Source organism: Lonchura striata, chromosome 11 (genome assembly GCF_046129695.1).
Source record: "Lonchura striata isolate bLonStr1 chromosome 11, bLonStr1.mat, whole genome shotgun sequence".
Taxonomy (NCBI): domain Eukaryota; kingdom Metazoa; phylum Chordata; class Aves; order Passeriformes; family Estrildidae; genus Lonchura; species Lonchura striata.
The window spans coordinates 17950421-17967102 of record NC_134613.1 but is presented as its reverse complement, the minus strand read 5'-3'; the positions used below and the strand labels follow the sequence as shown (position 1 = coordinate 17967102).

The 16682-nt window shown below is 41.3% G+C and overlaps 1 protein-coding gene across 1 annotated transcript in view; it reads left to right on the top strand.

Moving 5' to 3' along the window:
• The window catches only part of AKAP13 (A-kinase anchoring protein 13), a 71766-nt gene that overhangs the window by 15730 nt on the left and 39354 nt on the right, over positions 1 to 16682 (top strand). The window contains exons 4-8 of the mRNA XM_077786010.1: positions 5054 to 5397; positions 8358 to 8411; positions 11791 to 12063; positions 14172 to 14349; positions 14803 to 14911. Coding sequence (XP_077642136.1) covers positions 5054 to 5397; positions 8358 to 8411; positions 11791 to 12063; positions 14172 to 14349; positions 14803 to 14911 — 958 coding nt within the window. The remainder of the gene's footprint in view (positions 1 to 5053; positions 5398 to 8357; positions 8412 to 11790; positions 12064 to 14171; positions 14350 to 14802; positions 14912 to 16682) is intronic.

Here is a 16682-nt window from a genome sequence, read left to right as displayed (position 1 = left end):
GTGCACTGGGAACATGTGGAAAGTTTCCTTCTTCAAATAGGAGAAAGAAAATTAAAATGTAACCAGAGCAGGTAGTGCAGTGTAGTAGGGATGCCATAGGGAAAGGAGGAGGTGGTGGGGAAGGCAGGTCTTCCAATTTCCAGTGGAGAGAGAGCAGAGGCAGGAATTCTTTTCTTTGCAGAAAGAGAATTCCTTAATTTAGTAGCCTTTGCATTGTTCTCATTATGCAGTGGGTTGCAGACTTTGTCTTCAAATGGCTTCAAAAGGTTCCTGAGTTGAGTTTAGGAAGTTATTCAAAACTAATCTCAACCTCAGTTGTTTTGTCTTTGTTTTCCTGACCAATTTGATTCCTTGTCTCCTTTCTCAGGATTTATCTGAGTATTTTTTCTACAGTTGAAGTTATTTCTAAAGGACCAGAAAAACTAATTTAGAATTGTGAGCTTGTTCCTTAATTAAATATTTTTTGATTTTACAGTACTGAATCCAGGTGGTAGAAATGCACATTATAGATATTTTTAATAGGCACTAAAATAAATGGTGGCTATAGACTTTTGTCCAAAAAATAGCATAAGGTGCTTTTCTTGGCTGTAGTTGATTATTTATAAACCTATGAAATAGATTCTGTATCAAACTGGGAAGAGACAGAATATGTTTATGAACAAAAAGAGGATCTCAAACATTTCGGTGTCATGGTGATTATTGTTATTACTAGTTCTGTTCTTGTTTCCCTTTTCTGTGGAGCAAGAGTTGAACTTTAGTCTTCTAGAATGGTTTACTTTTTGTTTTATTTATTTATTTATTTAATGTAGAAATAACTCCTTCCTTGCTAATTGTTTAATGCATTATAATAAATGTAGGAAGAACAAGTTGCTGTCTGTGCAAGGTCTTTGGGCTGCTTCCCCTTGAAATGCATTGACTGAAGGCTCTGATTCTGTCCCAGGACCATGAAGAATTGGGATCTGTGGGGTCACAGAATCTGCAGGTCCCTGGTGCTTGTTGTGTGCTCCTTCCTCTCCCATCTCCTTCCCTTCTCCTGTGCTTGTTTCATTTCTTTCTCTCTCTGAAAGACGTGTGCTGAGCTGTGGAACATGAGCTGTCAGGTTGAGAGAGCTTTAGCACTAAAACCTGCCCCTTTTTTCCAGACTATACAGGCCATTACTGAGATTCAGAAGTTGCTTCCAAGTCTATGGCTTCAGCAAAATGTTTATTTATTTATTTTTTTTCACGTCAGCACTTCCATTCCCATGTCCTCATCATTTCTGTCCCAGACAGCCATCTGGGCAGGCTTTGCAGCATCCTCCTTCTGGGATGATTAATGCTGCATAAGGTCATTTCTCACAATCATCTGGCAACATCCTGAGGTGGAGCCCATAGGCTTTGCTCATCTTAACTTTCAACCAGCCACCAAAGTCCAGCATTGCTGGGAAGTTTTTTAATGTGCCTCTTGGGAAATGATTCAGATGAAGGGAGTCAGGAGCACACAGATCATTGTCAAAGGAAGGGGTTGCAACTCAGAGTCTTGAATATTGTTTATTTTCTGCTTTTGTTTTGGTTTGCTCAAAGAAAATACACAAATACATAAATGTTTTGCATTTATTTTTGCGGAGTTGTTGTCGCTCTTAAAAAAAAGGCAAAAAAAAAACCCAACAGCTGTGCAAAAAAAAAAAAAAAAAAAAAATCCAAAAATGCAAAAAACCCCAAAAGGAATAAAAATTTTCAGGGAAAAGCTTTCACCTCCACTCCAAATCATAGAAGTTATGATAAATAATTTATAGAAGGCCACTTCTATTGAGGTTCATTTTAGGGAACCTGGAACCATAGGCAAACCCAAATTAAAAAAATACTCTGCTGGATTATATATCAAGCCAACTAAAGGTGTTGACTCCTTTAGTGGAATGGTATTCCAAATAAACTTCAGGATTACAAGGTTTAATTTTTTTCATCCTCTTTTTTAAAATACTCTTAACACCTTTAATGTCTTTGAAGGTCAGGGGACAGAGAAAGTTTGTGTCTCAGCACTTTGCATGCTGTCATCATGGAAATGATTGAAAGAACTTTTGAATTCCCCTTATCAAGACCTCCTACAGTGGAGGGATTTAGTTGAAGAAGTTATCTTATACCCCCACCATCCCAGTGATTTCTGTTATTTCTGGAGAAGTACATGTGTCCTTTCTCAGAATACTCACAGAAGCTTCTCGGCAAATCCTGAGGGCAAAGAAAATGCCTATTAGCAAATGTCTGTCAAGGCTCTTTTTGGCCACAGTTTATGGTCACAGTTAAGTCCTGAATTCATTGAGGTGCAATCCAGCATGCCTAACTTGAAGAAAATTAGTATTTCTGTAATGTTTCCTTTTTTCTATAAGATTAGAACACATTCTGTTCTGCAAACATTGTGTTTTCTTACTCAAATAGGATTAAAGAACAATGCATATTTACTGGCCAGACAGCTCATTTTTTGAAGTGGTGACAACAATATAGATGTTTCAGATGTGTCAGCCACACTTGGCATTTTTCAGACAGAGTAGTCTTTCATATTAACTGTTATCCTTTGTTTAAAAAAAATCATGGAAATGACGACAGAATATTTTTAGAAGAATAAGCATGGGCCACAAGTTCAAGGGAATTGTTCATTGTGTTCTGTTGTCAGTCGAATGCTCAAGGTAAAAGTTAAAATGGATCAAATGTATTTCCCTTTTTTCAAACATCTCCTTGAATGGTATTTTGTGATAAAAGCCCTAAATCTTCCTTGTTAGGGAAGTGGGTTTTGTTGTGTATTTCAAACTGCAGCAGTATTCTTGTCTGGGAAATAAAAATTCCTTTTTACTCTAATTCCTCTCTATTTAATATGGTGTTCTGCACTATTGTTTCTAGATTTGCATCCAGATTGAAAGTTTCTGACCTGTCCCATACTTCACACAGCTGATGGGGTGAAGTCAGTCCTCTCCTCTCCTGCTCTGCTGCCCCAGTCCCAGAATCACAGAATGGTTTGGGTTGGAAGGGACCTTAAAGCTCATCTTGTTCCAGCCCCCTGCCATGGGCAGGGACACCTTCCACTATACCAGGTTGCTCCAGAGCCCCATCCAGTCTGATCTAATGCCTGACAGTATTTTTCTGTCTTAGAAAAGTGGCAGACTGTTTCCTCCACTGTAGGAGGGTTACCCACGTAATGACTACTTGATTTGTCTGTATATAAGCAATTCAGCAAGCTCTCATCATGACTCACACAAATATCAGATTGTCTTGAATACTGCTGAACATCATCAAAAACTTCTCAGGGCTTCCATTTCAGCTCTCTTTTCTTTAAACCTCAGCTTCCTATTCAAATGTATCAAATGCAACAGTTCACTAGTTAATGGAACTTAGTTTTCTGATATTCAGTATTAATGTTTGACATACCTTAATATGAAGTGAATGTTTTTGTAAGGATGTATTTTTAGTGTGGTTTTTAATGCTTTGTATTTAAAAGGTTCTTGTATTTTGGTGTTGTGCTGTGGATGCTGTCTTTTTTTTTTTTGTCCTCTGTTTTCCTTTGATGGATGTGAGAAGGGAAGCAGTGTGACAACATTTAGTTAAACCACCTCAGGAACATTATTGTGTATCTGTTACACTGGACTAAGAGTAAAAAATAGCTAAGCTTGAAACAGGGCTTCTCTCTGAATAGTGAAATGTTAGATTAGAAGATATATTGAATATCTCAATTTCTTTCTGTTCAGTTAAATAAAAAGCTTATAGTGTGTGCCCCTCAAATAGAGCGCAGAAAAACAAAAGTCTCTGGACTGTTTAACACCACTCCTGCTCATCCTTCCCTCCATGTGGTCTGCTGTCCATCTTTCCCTTCCAAGAACAGGATTTTGCATCCAGTTGTCTTCTGCCAAATGCCTGCTGACAGCCTGCAGCCCCTGGGGCACTCAGCTCCTGCCCAGCCCTCGGAGCCACTGTGTGAGGACCATTAACCACCAGGGCTTTGCTGACTGCTCTGTGCTGCATGGCCTGACAGAGCACTCTGCCTGTTATTATTTTAAATGATACAGCACAGGGCTTTGCAGCAGGATAAATTGAAACTTCCCATGTCAGTCCCTCAGGGCAAACACCATTTCAGACTGGAAGTGATGTCAGAGAGGTGCTTGTGTTTTTTATAGTGGCCCCAGGGGCTGTATGGTCAGCATGTGGCCTTTGGCCAGAGAGAACCAGTTTGGCTTCTACATACTGCTTTTGGAGCAAACTAAACCCAAAAATTGCAGTATGACTCAAAATCTCTAATACAGGGCAGCTTTTCCTGTAGAACAATATTTGTCAATGACAGTTGGATTTAAAAAATGCTGCAAACCCTGGTATTAGCTTTCTGCTTAATGGAAAGTAGCTGTGGATGGAGAATTAAGCTTATATTTTTTTTCTGTCTGTTTTCTGCTGCTGAGTAATTCTCCTTTTTGTGTCGCATGGTGCAGTGGAACAGTGTGTTGCCCTTGAGCTCTACAAGCCCATCCCAGCTCTACAGGAGAGGCTGGAGTTTGTCATCAGGAGTTGTGATAACCCCCTTCCCCATTACTTGCTCTCAGTAAACCTTTGGCAGTTTTATGGCACCTTGATTGATAACAGGTTTAGCCAGAAATGGTGAGAGGAACAGTATCTGCTGTGCAAGATGAAATATAGAATTGGGGATAGGAAGGCAGGCAGAGGATATGAGCTGGAAGTCTGGCTAATGGCAGCCAGGGGCTTGTGGGGTGGAAGAGATAACCCTGCAGAGCATTTCAGCCTCTTCTGAAACCACAGCAAAAAGTCTCAGTTCTATGATGGTTAATTTGCCTTATGTCACTGACTAAGAAATATCTGAGCTCATGTGAAATTCAAAATATTTGAATTTATTTAAAATGTTAACACTTCATTGGAAGTGTTCAGGACCAGGCTGGATGGGTCTTTGAACAGCCTGATCTAGGGAACAATGTCCTTGCCCACAGCAGAGGTGTTGGACTAGCTGATCTTTAGAGGTCCCTTCCAACCCAAACCAGTCCATGATTCTACTTTAACTGACTTTTAATTTTTCTTTCCCCAGCAGCCTGAAGAGGAGCAGTCTGCCTGCGATGTCACCAGCTCCAGCTCCTCTGCAGACGACACCGTGTCCCTGGAGAGGAACTCATCCCTGGGCAGCGACACGTCCCTCCCCTTCCCACCCATGGGAAGCTTCACCCAGCCCAAGGACAGGCACAGCCTGGATGGCAGCTGCACCAACATGGTGTGCTCAGAGGGAGGAGAGAAGGAAGAGGAGCTGGACAGCATCACAGACGTGCCCGCTCCTTCCTCCGTCCTGCGCAGCTCCATGCGGCCGCTGTCTCCTTTCCGCCGCCACAGCTGGGGGCCGGGCAAGAACGCCACCAACGAGGCAGAAATCAATCAGAGGAGGTGAGTGAAGAGCTGCTTTCATTTACTCTGCACCCACTCATGCATATTTATCTGTGCTTTAAACCTGGCATGATAAAACTGAAGAGTTTATCACGTCACTTTTGATTATTTCTTTTTCATTTTGAAGAGGTTAAGACAATCTCCTAATGTATGTTTGTTTGGTTTTTCTTAAATTGACTTTCAGGATTAAAGTACTTAATACCTACAGTATGCTTGAACTGTCCAGAGTAAATGGAATTACCTCAGGATAGGTCTTCCATTAGAACTGTCACCACCTCTTTCTGTACAAAGGAATTATTGGAGTGTTAAATTTCACTGACCACAGAATAAACATGACCATCATTGCTCTGATTGTATTAAGGGATAACACAGGCACCAGGGTTTAAAAAAATTCTGTGGAAGATCTTCATAATGGTGAGATACCTTACTCATCACTGATGTTCCTGGTGTTCAGGAAGATTCAAAAGAGAAGTTTTCTCATCTGGTTTTTCAGAAAGTACAAGGGGCAGAGGTGTATGAGCCATGTGAATGTGTCCATGCTGGTGCCAAGGGACTGTGGGAACAAAAGTTGCTCATTCCCCCATTTCAGCAGGGAAGAAGATGAAATAAAGGAAGATGCACGCCAAAAAGTAGTAATTGGTGTGAGGTTCCCTGCCATGCCCTGCACTGTTCAGCATTTGGCCTGCAGGATGCTTGGGGCCAAACCCTGTGCATTCTGAGCCCAGTGGAGGTTTGGCCAGTGTTTTTAATGTGCTTTCATGCTCTGAGAGCAGGAATGGGTTGCTTTAGCAGGATCAGGGTGCCATACCCTCCCTGCAGCTCACAGAGGCTGCAGGCCCAGGTGTGCAGGGCAGTGCCACTCTATGGTGCCTGTTCTGTCGTCATGGCAAAAGTTCTGCTCTTAGCAGAAACAGCCATTGCACGTGGGGCTGCATGGAATTACATTAAAACTGTCCACTCACAATGGGTTCCTGAAAATTCTGACCCCTTTGGATAATCCAGGGAGAGGCACACAGCAGCTGTGGCTGTCACTAAAGGAATATCACCTTCAGGTTTTAAAGTCAATGTTGAAAACCATTCAGGATTTTCTAATTAACGTACAGTGAAAGATTTTTGTTGTTGTTGTTTAGCACGGTCACCTTTTTTGGGCTTCATTCCTGGTCCTCAGGTAATATTTAAGTAAGTTAAGAAATCCCCATCAATTTTTAAAAGCAAGAAACGAGTCAGCATACCTGCAGGTTTATGACAGAATGAGTCCATAAGCTCATGAACTAATTTGGGGAGATTTATTTTTAAGTGTAGGGCCTGATGCATAAGGATTTGTGAGGGTAATAAACTGCATACCTGGCAGTCACTGCTAACACTGAACAGATGGGGTTAAATTCTCCTGCATCACACTTTGGAGGCTGTTTCTGATGTGGGAGAATACATTCATTGTATTGTAAGAAAATCTGAGTTAAAGGAACAGTAATTCTTGTCATATGTTCTCACAGCTGCAGCTGTATAAGGATAGCTGTCATGTAGGGTAGTTAGAGAAGCTGGGTGGGTCTTTGTGCTGATTAGATTCATGTTTGTTTTTATGCTTCTTTTAGAAAGGAATTTGGATTATTTGCTGTGTTGTTTTGTTCTTTTCTTTGTTCTTTTCATATGTGGCTGTTGTGATGTTGAGGCTCTTGTTGCTTAGTGAGAAACAACAAATACTGAGGAAGTGAAGTGCTAACAAGTGACTTTCACTCAAATCAGTTAAATTTGGAGTGTTTGCTTATTCATTTATTTCACATGCAGCAGATGATTTTCCAGTAGAAGGGGAAAAGTCCTTATTGCAACTTGACTTTTGCAAACCTTTGGAGTAACACTGAGCACAAGCCTTGGCTGAGGTTTGTCCTGCTGATGGGCAGGATCTGTGCTGCTCCCACCACCCTTTGTGCTCCCTTCCCTCCTATGGGCACCCATGGCACTTCTCTGCTCTGTAGGTGAGCAGCTTGCACTCACTAAATGAGGAGAAGAATAACCAAATAAAGTGTAATTGCCACCAAAACCAGCCCAAGGATCAGAACTGGGCTGTGCAGCCAGGAGGAGGAATGGGGTGACAGTGCAGCATCCGCTGAGCTCTGAGAGGTGCTTCCTGCCCCAGCAACAACTTGCAGCCCCCATCCACACCAAAAATAGTCCAGACTTTGATGACAAAGATAGCTAAGTCAAGCTTAGATAGAGGACCCAAAAAGCCTACAGAAAAAAAAAAATCAGCCTTTTGTAAAATTTGGTCTTTTCCACTGCTATGTGTTTTCTGTTTGTAAGAGGGATGAGTATAAAAGTTTGTTCACAGAAAACACCAGGAAAAAAATAATCTTAAATGAAAATGTGAAAACATGCTCAGTTCCCCTTCACTTCCCATCTTTCCTCAAATGCACTTCACAGATAATTCTCATGTCTGTATTTTGCTATTAAAAATACAAAGAAAACCAACAAGGCTGCACAAAAGGAGCATCCTTCAGTTAATTCCTGACATTCATAGCAGATTTGAAATGCCTGTCTTTCAACAATGCTGCAGTGTGTGTTAAATATCCAGGCTGGGGAAAGAAACACCCTCATGTTTCACTGATGGATTAATCACAGCAGAACTGGAGCTGGTGTTAATCACTGTTGCTAAAAGCTTCTGTCAAGTGTTTGGCCTTATCTAAACTTTAAACTGACCTGGCTTTGGTGGCAGCAAAGTTGCAACATGGTCAGTACCTGTGCAGCCTTCTTTTTGTACAAAATAAAAGCAACCAAATCCCAGATTTGTTTGTAGAAGAGAGGAGAAACACAGAGACTCATTACTTCCTTTCATGTTCCATTTTGTGTTTTCCCTGTATGTCCATTCCCTCTGTCTGTGTGTTGGGGATATTAATCCTTTAGCTGCCATTTGTTAATTTTTTTTTCATTCAAGCTGCTGACCATTCTCCATGATTCATTTTCAGTTCAATGCGAATTCTGGGGGATGGTATAAAGAAGCCTCCCATTCATAGGAGAAGGTACAAAGCCAACTAATGTGACTAACTGTTTTGTGTTTGAATGTCTACTAACTCCATCCTCTCCTGTTAGCAAACCTGTAGTACCTCCGGAAGTGTTGACATTGGAGCTGTGCATCCCACCTGGCTGCTTTCTCTCTCCAGTCTGACCCAGGGCAGGTTTTGTGCCCCACAGGGCACATGCTGTTTTCTCCAGGATATTATATTAATAATGAAGAGAAATCTCAGATATGATTTTGTTGGCCTTTTCCATATATAAGATTCGGAGTTGGTTAAACAGAGTTTACCTGGGAGCTTGTGTGTGGTTTGGATTTAAAGCACATCAGAGACTCCTGGCACGACTTGAGGAGGGGCTGCTGGGGGAGGGGATGGGTCACACATGATCTCGGAGTTGGAGAACACTCTTAAGATCTGCAGCTGGTTGAATTAAATGGCTTTAATTTTTCTCTTTTGATGGTTCTGTAACCATCTTCCTAAAAAATAGAAAATAGGTGTGTTTTTACTTCCATGTGTTTTTCCTCTCTATAACAAACTTTCAGTTTCTCATCCATCCCACAGATACGCAGTTCCACCCATGTAAGCTTTGCATTGATTATTAGTATGTAAAAGAGGATACTTAATTTTTGACACAGCAGGTGTGGACTGTCCACACTTAGACATTTTAGGCTAAAGAAAGAAGGAGAAGTTGAACTTCTGCCCTTCAGTGGTTCAAGCTTGTCTCACCTCCCTTAGTCTGCTACCTCCCCTCCTGTGCCAGGTTAACTGGGGATTTCACTTCACTTGAAATATGGATGGGATGTTGTGTGTGTAAACAAGCTACCATATTCCCACATGTGAAAAGAATGTTACCATGATGTTATGACCAAAAAAAAATCACTGTGCCTCACCATGCATCAGCATCAATGAACCCTAGCAGCACTGTACAGTTCTCTAAAAATATTTTTCTTTTTTAAAAAAAGACACAGGAAAGAGCGTGCTTTTTAAAGCATGTTCTTCTAAGAAGCTACTTCATTTGCAGCACTGCAGGAAGCAGTGCAGTGCTTGTGTTCTCAGATCATGCAAATGAACTTCTTTTATCAGTATTCTCTTAAGGCTCCTCTGTAGGAGCTGTGTTAATATTTAGAGTCAAAATATCCTGAAACACTGAGCTTACATGTAGAATAAGGAAAATGTCTAGAATACCTGGTCATATCTGAAATGTGTAATAATCCTTTCATAAACACTTTCTCACTTTTTCTGGTCTCTAAACCATTTTGGAATCATCCTCTCTAACCCCACTTGTGGAGCAAGAGCCTGAAACTGATTCCAAACTGTTTATGCTCTCCCACAAGGCTGATGTAGATAAAAGCTCCTTCTCCTCTCAAAGCTGTCTTCTGTAAAGGATTTTTGCATGCTCTGCATTGATCCTTTTAGGATTTTATGGTGTTGCAACAGGCTGTGGGTGGCTCCCCCACAGGACTGTGATTCTGCAAGAGTGATTTCCACAGCCTTTGCCAACAGATCCCCTTCCTTCCTTCTCCGAGATCTCAACACTTCCAGGGGTCCTCCTACATATGTAGGGCTCCTCTTCTTCCCTCCCTCTAGTTTTCTATTTCTCTCCCCTCAAGTTTAGCACTTGGGATCATCTCCATAACATGGCAATGGTCAGGAATAGAGGCACCTTTTAGAGGCTAGTGTAAACATTGCATGATTAATGAGGAGAATCTTCTTTCCTTTGATTGAAAAGGGACCACACAAAAATGAGTGCCTTTGGATAGCAAGGTGACATAAGGATGTCTGCAAGGGTCCACCAAGCTCAGTGCTCTTGTGGCCACAAGCAGATGGCCTGGGGAATCGTGTGTGACACCTTCCTTGGGATGCTTTCTCTGCTGCCCTGAGCAGGTCTGAGTGACCCAGGGAGGCTGAACCCAGGCCTGAGAGTGGAGGTTGTCTGTGATGGAGATGGATTTCCTGTGGCCCGGCCTTGGTTCGTTCCTCTGTGATTTCACACAAGTATTTTAGTCCCTGCCATCCCCCACTAATACTTAAACATCTGCCATTGTGGTTGAAGCAGGTGAGGATGATGAAGTACTTGGAAATACTGGCATGTTATGAGAAGGACTGTTTTCATGGAGAATGGTTATAGTACTGTGCTGAGAGCTCCTGGTGAGGCACAACTTTTGGGTGCAAAGCTTTTGGTATATCCTCACCCAATTAACATCCTTTATAAAATGGGCAGCAACTACGTGAACTCTGCCACTCAACACCCATCCAGATTGTTTCCAATTGCCAAACCTTTCCAGAATGTTTCCAGTGTTGCAGTGTGTGTGGAAACAATGAGATGGCATGACATGATGCATTCAGTGGGTTTAAATCTTCATCTGTGCCCTCAGAGGCTTCTGGCACTTACAGTTCATTGTCCAGGAGTGTTTAAATTTGTTCTGCCCTTTTCTTAGGCTCCTGTCATGGGGCAAAGAGTGCTCTGGCTGTGTCCCCTCCTTGCCTGGATCTCACACCAGGACCTGGGAGCAGGACTTGTGCTTATGCAAAATTCCCTTCAGACAATGTATGCTTCCTGAACAGCTTTTTCAGGATTTAGGGATCATATAAATGTCATAGCTGACAAGAAGATGGATTTCTCTGTTTCTGCAAAACCTGCAATTGGGCCATGAGCTAACAGAGAAAAATAACAAAAGCAGTCTAAAATAACAGCCAAAATATTTGCATTCTGTATTTGCATTTCTTATGTCTTTCATGATGCAACATTGGGACTCTTTCGGGGAATGGGAGCTGAAAGGTTTTTTAGTTAGAAGCACTCTTGATTTAATCCCAAGTCAATAATAAGATTAGCCTGTTTTTTTTCTTCCAGCCTCTTTCACTGACTGTGAAGCATTTAAGAATGTGTCTTTCTCCTTATTTTTCCAAGTGTAGCCTGAGGTTATTAATATTTCTATGGAGGGGACTTACACTGTGAAATATCTGTAAGGGATTCTTTTTCTGATTTGAGAATGAGAGTTCCCAGGAAAATACTAATAATCACTAACACAATGGCTGTGTGTGACTACTTACAAATTGGCTTTGGTATGTTTTAGCCTTGTTTTTCCCAAAAACCTCTCTCCCCTCAAGGAGTACTTTATGCAGTACATTGTATACTTGCTGATGGGGTCGTTTTGGGGGAAGCGTGGGTTGTCCTGCTCCCTATTCAGTGGTAACCTCAGGCATTTGGAGCACTGTGGTCTGTTTGTACAACCAGACGTGTGCTACTGCATTATTTCTGAGTTTGTTGGGTTGTTTGGTTTTTTTTTAAGATATGTGAGAGTGAGTCTTTTAACATTCCCCATGTTCCATAACAACCCGATAATCACTGCCCTTTTCCTTTCTTTGCCTCTTTTGCTGTTCCTAGTTTGAGCTGGTGTCCCTCAGGCGTACAGTACATTGCCATGGGTCCTGACTTTACTTGTAGAAGGTATGGTATGAATAAACGTGCAGCAGCACAGGAGCTCTGCAAGCACCCTGTCATCAGCTTCTCGTGCATCGCCTCCTCCACTGCTGCTCTGGCTGAAGCGTGCACGTGTTTGTTTGCTTGGTCTGCTTTTTCAGCAACTACTCTTGGGAGAGGATCCTCAGAGCTGGGCTGCAGGTGGAGGTGGTGGCTGCTTTCCAGTGGCCTCTGGCAGTGAAGAAGTTGCACTGTTGTGTTGAGCTGCTCTGTCCAGTGATGACTTCAAGCCGTGTTTTTTTCCACAGCAGTGATCAGAATGATAATCACAACAGCCAAAGAATCAAAACAAGATTAAATGTGATTCAGCACTTCCCTGTACCAGATCAGTCTCATAAAGGATTTAAGTTCACACAGACTTGCTCTCTGTAAATTGAAAGACCTAGGTTTTTCTTCAAGGAGATGAATTGTGTAAAACCTTCCCTAAAAAAAAAAAACCCTGATCACCACAGATGAAAATTTCCCAGGCTCTTAAGTTTTGCATCTTTTGTAGAAAGTCCCAGTGCTGAGATTGATGTTTGCAGGTCACATCTTTACCCAATTTTGTTTGGAAGCCAGTCCCCCAGATTTTATGGCTTTATAGCTTTACTCTGGCAGTTTTTGCTGGTTGTGGGTAGAGCCATTAAAACTCTTTTTTCTGAAGAGTAGATATTGAGAAATAAACCTGCCCTTCTTGGACAGTTAATTATGTTTGGTGGATATATGCCAATCAGCAACTTACAGACCAGTATCACTGATAACTCTTTTATGGGCTAATATTTGCAGGTTTTAGCTAGTTTTGTCACAAGTACATGATTTTTTTTTTTTGCTACTGTGTAGCATTGTTGTTGCCACCTTGGAATGTAAAAAAGAGATCTTCTTCTGTCATAAATAATCAGTAGAAATTGGAGTGATTTCTACCTACAGGTGTTTTAGAATAAACTTTTAAATGCCTGCTATTGATACATGTTGATTAGTCACAATCTTCCTAAAGCAGATTAAATTATAAATGCTTCAACCAGTCTTTTTTTCTCATTAATTACCATGAAAGAAGGTTTTTTTTAAATTACTAAATCTTCTTATTCATGGTTTCTTGCAGTTTTTGCTTTCAAGGTGCATATTTATGAACCTTTTAATGCTGCAGAAAATTAATCACTGCTATGCAAGTCTACATGAACTTAAAGCTCCTCTGGTTGTTTAAATCATCTGTACAGCCTATAGTATGTTTTCTTTTTCATGTGTTTACATGTCAGCTTGTTCACCACAGACATCCTGATTAGCCTTGGGTTGGGATATAAATCCAGTGTAGGGTTGGGACTTAGTATCAAATCAAACATTAACCATGGATCTGTGCTTGTGTCCTGGGAGGAGAATCTGCAAAGCTTCACCCAGTGAACCCACACTGGCATTTCAGCAGGTTTGTTGATCTTGGGCACGAGCAGCAAGACGATCAGAAGCAGAATGTTAGGGCAAGATTTATCAGATTAAATAGTCCCATGTGAGAGCAGGTGTGTTTTGTATAGGTGAGAGGAGAGTGTATTAGTGTTTTTCTGTAGGGGTCACTTGTCTATCAGCACCTGTCTCTACAGAATTTGGCCAGACATTTTATTTCTAACAGCTCTCCAAGCAAAAACTTAGTATTTTATTTAGCTTTGAGTTATTGCCCTAGCTCCTAGCTAGCTCCCTCAGTAGATGATAAAATAAAATTGATTGGGTGATGGAAACAACATTTATTGAATTTAAAAACAAAACCACAGTATGTGTAAAAAAATAAACCAGCTTTGGCAGAATAAATGACATTATCAGTGCCAAAACTGTGCAGTGTCAAGATTCAAAACAGATTCAGAGGATGTGGCTGCAGAGATGAGTGTTACAGCAGCTGATGTGGGAGGGATGTTGGTCCAGGACAGGCAGCACCATGCTATGCATGGTTTGATTTGGGTGGCTTTATTCCAGGGGAGAGCCTAATATAAAGCTAGCAAAGAGAATATGTGGAAATGCCAAAAACTTTAGAAGAGGTGTTTCTGGATTTTCCTGTGCACCACTCAAAAAGAGTTAAAAAACCAGTAGGAAAGGCAATTGACAAGGAGTTTCAATGGTTGTTCAAGCAATGAACAAACCTTTATGCCTCATTAGAAGCACAAAGATGTTTCTCTTTGCTCTGAAGAAAAAAGAACATGCTGAGGAGTAGCACCTGCCTTTGCCTGCACACTTCAGTGCCTGCTCTATGTGTTTCGTGTTTGCAGGTGCTCTGCTGAAAGACACTGAGGGTTTGGCAGCACCTGACCTCTGTGCTTTTCCTTTAGTTACAGCCTAGAAGGCCTTGCTGGAGACTCTGGTGAGAACAAGAAGCCCTCTACAAACCTGGAGGCTTCTTCTCTGAGCTCCAAAGACCTCAGGAGGAGTCCACTTGCCAGCAATCAGTCCCTGGTCCTGCTCACTGAGGAGCTCGAGCAAGGAGAAATCAGAGACTACAACCACCAGGTAAAGCTGTCCAGCTACTGTTGGATGTCTGGGAAACGCTATATTAACATTTTGGAAGTCATTTTCCCAAGTGACAGTCTGACAAAGGCTTCCACCTTATATGTACATACACATAATATTAAAAATCTTCTGTCTTTGACATGGAGGAATCTCCAGCTATTTTAAATTTTCTACTTTGTTTTTTGGGGCAGCACAACACTTGTGTCATCTCTTGCTTAGAGGAATGGCATCTTTGGGGAACAAACTGCTAAGCATCAGATTTTTTTTGTCATGTTGAACGACAACCTAGTTCTGCTGAGGAGCTGGAGTCACAACAGCAATTTCCATGGCCATCAGAGAGCTTTAACAATATCTGGTTTTTAATGTCTTACAAGAAAATGAAGCACACATAATCTGTTGCGTAATTAATTGACATTCTTGACGTGCTCAGTGTGGTTCTGTTCTGTTCTGCAGGTGCATCAGACATCACAGCCACAAGGATTTAACTTCTGTTCTTCTGCTGTTTCATCTCCACTGACCAAATCCGTGTCTCTAATGTCAATTAGCAAACCAGTGCTCGACAGTGAGTAATCTAGTTTTCCCTTATCCACTCTGTCCTCTGTATAATTGAGTATATGTTGCTTCCTTCCCAAGGCAAAATGTGCTACTGCCCGCTCATGCTTCCTTTATTACATGAAGTACACATTTCACTGCTGCATGGAATTGTGGGTGGAAAGGCAGAAATCATTCAGTTTGGTTCTGTTCTTCCTAGTGTATCCCTACTGTTTTCTTTCTCTTAGGTTTCCTTTGTGTGGGTTGCTTTTTTCTTTCTAAATTAGACTCCTGGTACGAAAACTATGATTTATTGAGTATGTTAACTAAAAAAAAATAGGATCTAGTTTTGCATCCTTACACCTTTCTGACTTCCTTCTTTTAATGTCAGGTAAATTCCACTTGAGGTCTTACTTCCCTTCATCTAGACTTTTTTAAAGCTGATCTGTGGAAACTTGAAAATCCATGTCTTGATCTCCTTGGGGGAGTTTGTTGCTGTTCATTTTGAATTAAATATTTTGGAGTAGTTATTCAATAAAATAAATATTTATTGAATCTCATTCCTGAAGAAAATAATAAAAGATGATTCTATAAAATTTTCCAGTTTAGCTTAATTGAAGCGATAACAAGCACTTAATTTTGCAACTTGGCTGAATTGATTCTTTCAGCTGAAAAAGTCATTCAGAAGGCTGCAGCTGGATGTGCTTTGGATGTGTTACACATGTTTTCATTTTATTAATTGCCAGCCAGAAACCCTATTGACGTTTTAGCTCTTGTCAATTAGTGATGGTGTCTGATCTTTCCTCTTTATTAACATGATTCTCCCTTGCAAAGCACAACAGGATGCTTTAAGAAAGGTGTATTATTGATGGAGGAGACTTGCTGGAGAAAGATCACAGGGATTGTGCTTTGTAGGAGATGGTTTTAAATTCTTCACCATGATAATTCTGTGATTAACAAGAATGTGACCTAATGAACATGTAATAATCAGCAGCAGTAACCAAAATGGGTCCTGTGAAGAGACCAGATCCTGCCCTGTGTGGTGGCATTGCCTCTTCCCTCCTTGGGCTGAAGGTCTTCATTGTTGTTTTTTGAGGCATCCAATTTCTTGGCATTGCACCCAGCCTCTGACCAAACACCAAAAAACTTGGCTGGCTCCCCAGAAATGAGCTATTGGTGGCTGAGGAAGCCTGGATGTCCAAGGCTGTTAAAATGTTCTGTGGCCTGGTATTAAAAATGCCATGGAGGCTTGATTATCCCATCTCCTTCTAGAACCAGCCTGGTCCCTGGAGAAAGAAGGAAAAGAGAAGATGTAGTAACCTCTCCAGAGGGGCTGAGGGCTAAGTAGCAGGGTTAATCTTCTGCTTTGAGGCAGATGTCTGTGGGTTTGGGACACTGAATGTAAACATTATTAACATTCCTCTAAGCTTTATTTTCTTAGTCATTAATTTGTGACATTTTTATAGGAAGGTGGTTTTTGAAAATCAGAGCATTTGAGGGATTGATGTGAGCATCCAAAAGGAATAAACACTTGGAAAATTTAGCTAATGGATTTTTTTTCCCGATCATGACACCTTCCTGACTACAGAAACTTCAGTAAATCATCCAAAGGACCACATCCAGCATTCCTGGAAGTGTCCAAGGCCAGGTTGGATGAGGTTTGGGGTAACCTGCTCTACTGGAAGGTGTCCCTGCACATGGCAAAGGCCTGGAACTGGATGAGTTTTAAGGTCCCTTCCAACCCAAACCATTCTATGATTCTGCTTCATTCTTCCCCTTTGAAAGAGGGACAGTGATATTTG